The 5,460-nt window shown below is 44.4% G+C and overlaps 1 protein-coding gene across 1 annotated transcript in view; it reads right to left on the bottom strand.

The window, feature by feature from the left end:
• Positions 1–1,135: 1,135 nt before the first annotated feature.
• The window catches only part of YPEL5 (yippee like 5), a 14,715-nt gene continuing 10,390 nt past the window's right edge, over positions 1,136–5,460 (bottom strand). The window contains exons 2-3 of the mRNA XM_004711101.3: positions 3,161–3,325; positions 1,136–2,066 (exon numbers count right to left, since the gene is read on the bottom strand). Coding sequence (XP_004711158.1) covers positions 1,842–2,066; positions 3,161–3,301 — 366 coding nt within the window. The 5' untranslated portion in view covers positions 3,302–3,325 and the 3' untranslated portion in view covers positions 1,136–1,841. The remainder of the gene's footprint in view (positions 2,067–3,160; positions 3,326–5,460) is intronic.

Genomic DNA, 5,460 nt, shown 5'->3' with positions numbered 1-5,460 from the left:
CCCTCAAAGTTATGTTTGTACTTACAGGAAAAGATTAAGAAGACAAAACGATGAGTGGATACGAATCAGTGGAAAATAAGTAGCAATACTGCATCAATGCAAGACAAAATATACTTTATTGGACAGCAAATGCACACAGTGCTTTAGGTAATGCATGCTGCTAGGAACCTGCATATATCAAAGGTTGGTATGCAAATGATGGGAATGATCGCCCTTTAATGCTTGAAGATATAGTCAATGGGGAAGGGAGGAGAATTTGTGTCCACATCTCAAACGCAGTACTATATGAGGGGGCCTCAACAAGTTCAGAGAAAAATTGAATTAAAACGTAATAGAACTTTCCCACAAACCTTTTGAAGCTCCCTCCTACATACTTAATCAGATACCTATGAATCTAAGCAAAAGGCTAAAGGCAAAAAAAGGAACTTGCCTGAGCTGTACTCAGAAATCACTTCCAGCATCAAAACTGGAAGATGGGCTAACCGAAGGAAGCACTGTCTCTGTCCAGACAAACGACTAGGCACTGGACACTCACACGTCCACTTACTTAACTGGCGATTCTGATGACACTTATTCTGCCAGAAACAAACAGTAGAATTGCTAAGCAGGCTGGATAAACATTTATGTTTTAATTCTTCAGAATGTCATAAATCTTGGGCTAAAACAACCACCTGAGGTAAAATGGATCCCTTTCTGCTTGCAAGGACCAAGGACAGTTTGAACTCCAAAAGATGAACTTTTAAGACATGGAAAAGTAATAATAGTGCTATGACATAGCGAGACTTTTGATGAAAATTATGATGTTCTAAAAACCTGTCAAAATCAATATAAAACTGAGGGGGCAAGGCTCGCATGTTTTATAAAGCAGCATTTTTAGATCAACTGCTTCATTTCCTCCTTTTGAAACAGATGCAGCAGATTAAGTGCTTTCTGTAGGAATGAATGCAAACAGGCAGCCTGTTCAACTGTTTTCTAATTGCAGAACTGTGGACTTACACAGTGCTTTAATTTAAACAAAGAGTAATATCGTATACACAATTTCACTTAGAAATGCAAAGAAACACTACTTATCACAAATCACAAGTACTCCTTTCTACTAAAAAGTAATTTTAAAGGCAACACAGGACTAAAAACATTCAACTATCTATCACTTTATTTATATTACTATGCTTAAGTTACATGGAAAAAAAAAAAAGACAACCAAGCGGTTTCTGGAAAACTTTCAGGAAATCAACACCAAGCATGTGGCGAGGATAACTAGGAATGGTCAAGATGGACAAGGAAGAATGGGCTCCTGTGCTACGGTTCGTCTCCAACAGGATTATGACGCAGCGGCCAGCACAAGCCGCCGCACTAACACCGGACCTTCAGCGCTGGCCACAGGTTTGGACCTCTTCTCTGAAGCTAGCAAATCAGGTGACGTAACTGAGTTTAACACAAAAGGATTGAAAATGAAGCCCAAATACAAGTTTTAAAACCATGCTCTTGACATTGTTTTCCTTTTAGGATTTACATAAAATGCGCTGTTTTCCATTCTAATCGCCCAGATTTTTTTCTTCATTTAGTCCACTACATAGCTGCAGATGACTATTCTGCCTCAAGATGTAAACATAAGGGGGGAAAAAAACAAAAACAAGTTAACGGCATCTGCATAATATTCTCTCTACACATTGCTGCTGGATGGAAAAAAAAAAGAAAGGTAGGTTCCCTCTTAGACTCTCACCACCTCTTGTTCCGCAGTTCATGAATCCGACGCTGATGCTAAGGTGACAGTGTATGTAAGGAGATTTTTGTTTTCAGTGAAGGAGACCTGGGAAACGATGGTATTTCTCTCTTTCGCTTCAAGAGTTATCAGACGGTACGTGCTCCTCAAAGCCCTCACTCTCTCGAACAAGAGCCCGTTCCAGGATCACACGGCCTTCCTTGTAACGCTGGCTGTCTTCAGTGGCAAACTCATAGATCCATCCCAGTTTGCTATTGCAGTTCTTGCAGCTCACATCTCGCACCATATGGCGGCCAGTGAGCATGACCCGGTCTTGAACTTCACTGTACTGCAGGTTAACTACCTAATGTAAGAAGACAAAATTGCAAAGGCATGTAAGCAGCTTGCCAAACGTGTCCAATATTCTGTGTGGTGCAGTAACAGAGGAGACTGACTCTAGTTAAGCTGGCAATACCTTGAGGGCCACGCGCTACTTTTAGAAGGCTCTCCACGACAGGTAAGCATAGCGAGCCAACGGGGTCATGCAGTACAGCACTGTGCACAGCTGAAGCCACACCACTCCGACATCCCACATACACCTATTTTCTACTTCAGGTCATAGAATGCAGATTTGGACCCAATTGTTCTATTTTAAGAATTGATGTTTTAAGAAGGACCTGATAGTATTTTCCACTGAGGGCTATATAATTTTTGTTGCGAGTATTCAACTCTACCTTGGCAGCAAGGAAACCCCAATGCACATAAGCACGAGTGTAGCTGCCTCCCAATCAATGTCACCAGAGTAGGCAGCTGCCTGCCAGCTGTCGGGTGCTAAATCTTGCTCTACACTGAAGACTGAAGTTCGCTTGTATGTGGAAAATAGAGGTATCCATGGGAGAAGTGTGCCCGGTCTGGATTAGCCCTGATCCTTAGCCTGAAAGATTCAACAATTCAATTTCTTAAGTACACATAGATTCAGAGGGTAGAATCACATCAGTTCCAAAGCAAGGCAGAAATCAGAGAAGCCTGCAGGCTGAGCACTCATTTGTAACTCAGGGAACATGGCTCCTGTTGGCAAACAGGCCAGGAGTCAAATCATAATCAGGACACTTGGTGAGCTTGCATGCAAGTGAGAAGTTAGGAGGTCCTTGTTCACGTCCCCTTACGGTGGATCCTGCAGCCATCTCTCAGTCTGCACACATCAGTGACAGGGGTGAGTAGCGTCCCGGCCCCTGCTTCCATGCTGTGTGCTGACACCACTGCCAAAGCCTACAAGGGCCGTTTCCTGAGGCCGTGGGGGCCATCCTTCTGGTGGCACATTTTTAAACTTTCAAGGTTAAAAGCCACAGTGCAGCGATGCTTTCCCGGGCTCCCTCAGAGAACACACTAGCAAGCAGTCCCTATAGACTTCAGCTCTTCACGATGACTGGGCAGGAGCTGGTCGGCTTTCTCACCCACCTTGTTAAAAAGAAAGGCGCGGCCAGTTGCGCCTGTGAACCGAGTGGAGATGAGTTCTGAGCGGTTGGTGAGGATGGTATCGCAGTTTGCACAGGAAAACAGACGGGTCCCACCGATGTGGTCAAGGAAAATTCGGCCCATTTTTGTAGTGAATGTTCTAAACACCTGGCAGCAAATGGAAAAAGGACAGAAATGCATCACCATTAAAATGAACAATGTTCGGACCGTTGTGCGTTGTAGTGCTCAGGATGTGCAACAGCAGCTGACCCAGAGCAAAAGGAGCCAAAGTTCACGCTCTGAACACGCAACTTAGCTAGGGCCACTCTTCCAGCCGCGAGCCATGGTGCAAGCACTCGGCAAGTCAGGTGCAGTCTGAACACAGGCCATTTGAGGGAAGAAATTGGGTACAGGTGGGATGATCGGGAGCTAAGGCAAAACTAAACTGAAAAGAAACTATTATCTGGTCTCGTTCTGAAGATGAGTGGAGGTCGGGACATCTGAAAGTCAGAGCAGGGTCACCTGGCTGATGACGAGACAGTGGTAAAGGAGCACTGACAAGTGTACAGGCAATGCAGGAACCTCCCACGTTGCTAATGGGAGCCTGGTACCTATGGAGACTGTACAAAGGTGGTTTGCTTCTCATCATCCTCCTGCTTCCATTGCCTCCACTCCACAGACTCCCCAAGGCCAATCCAAATAGGTCACTAACTGGTCAAAGTATACACAGCTTTCGAGTACAGTCAGAACTGGCATGAAGGTCGAGTGACTCAGAGTTTTCCTATCACCCTCCAGGGCATTCTCCAAGTCGCCACACCGGGCTGGCTGTCCAGCAGCCACGATGACTGTGCAACTACGGGGAAGGGAAGGATGGATGCTCCACGGTCACAGGCCAGTTTATTTGTATGGAATGTCTTGGTGATGCAAGAAATCAGAGAAGTGCATTGCATTCATTCATTCCTTTATTTTCTAACTTGATAAAAATGAAGCTTGAAATGTGCTGGACACAATGGATGGATGCATGGATTGTGATATGAGCTGTATGATCCCCCAATAAAATGATTTTTTCTTTTTAAAGGAACCTTGGAGAGAAACGATTGAAACTATGACAGTCACTTTAGTACTTCAAACATTAGGAGAGAATAAATCCAATTCCTTAGAGTCGTTGCATTCTCCTAAACAGTATTTTGAGAGATCTGGGTACAGACAAGAATATACCTTAGCTTTAATTTCAAAAACCATTTATTCCTGGGTATGGTCATCAGCTCGGGGATTTAAATATGCTGTTGGACACATGTCTTTAAAATGGCGTGTAGAGTGAAATAACTGCCACCATGAGACGATACAGAACACACTGCCATCTACCTCCCAGGAAAATCCACTACCAACTACCACAAGGACATGTGGCACTCTTCCTCAGATCTGCGAACTTCCCCGGCCTCTGGGCAGCTGTAATGTCATTAGGATTGTCGTTAGCATAAAGGACATCCTGACTTCCCTTTAACCTGACATGGAAGCGTAATGAGGAACTAAAAACACAGAGATGATAATGATCATTTATAGCCAGTAAGGGAAAAATGTTGGGCTAAGAGCACATAACTTAAGATACTGATAATTTTCTTAGTACACTCCTACAAAATGACAAAAAATAAAACTTAGTTAATGTTTATCATTTATCCTTTAAAGACAGTAGCATATACAGTCACCCCTAGAATTAGCCAGTAATGAAAATACTGTTTCATAGGAAACATTTTAAAAGCATACATACCAGATGTGTCACACAGAGGTGCCGAGCTGCAGGCTAGAGGCCTGCAGGCTGGTCACTGGGTGGTCTATGGGGCAGCAGTGAACAAGCACACGACAATCCTGCCCTCTCAGCAAATTTGGTCGTGTCCTACTTGGAACCAGTTTTTTATTTTAATAATAAAAAGCTGATGTGACTAAAAAATGGGGACATTTCGTTTTGAAAATGTGGCAACAGGGCATGGATGTGGTCTTGGATGGCAACAACTGAACCCGGCTGAGGGCTGCCTGGTGGCCTTGATCCTGTCCCCTCCCCACTCTCATTTCTCAGTGTCCTCAGCTTTACTTTACTACTCAGTTGCTTTACCTTATAAGACTTTCCAGACACCACCACCCCCACACACAGAGGGGTCACAGGAGAGGGATGAGTCAACCAGGGTGCAGTAAAGCACCAATGAAACACACGGTACTCCTCTGGTTCCTTGAGGCTTCCTTACACCCCACTATCATGACCCCAGTGCTGCCTCCCACTGCGAGCTAGACCAGAGCACGTGCAGTTA

Source organism: Echinops telfairi, unplaced genomic scaffold, assembly GCF_000313985.2.
Source record: "Echinops telfairi isolate 266 unplaced genomic scaffold, ASM31398v2 ScPeMD7_10;HRSCAF=50, whole genome shotgun sequence".
Classification (NCBI taxonomy): Eukaryota; Metazoa; Chordata; class Mammalia; order Afrosoricida; family Tenrecidae; genus Echinops; species Echinops telfairi.
Note: the sequence above shows the minus strand (reverse complement) of the source record. Positions and strands in the feature narration are given on the sequence as shown.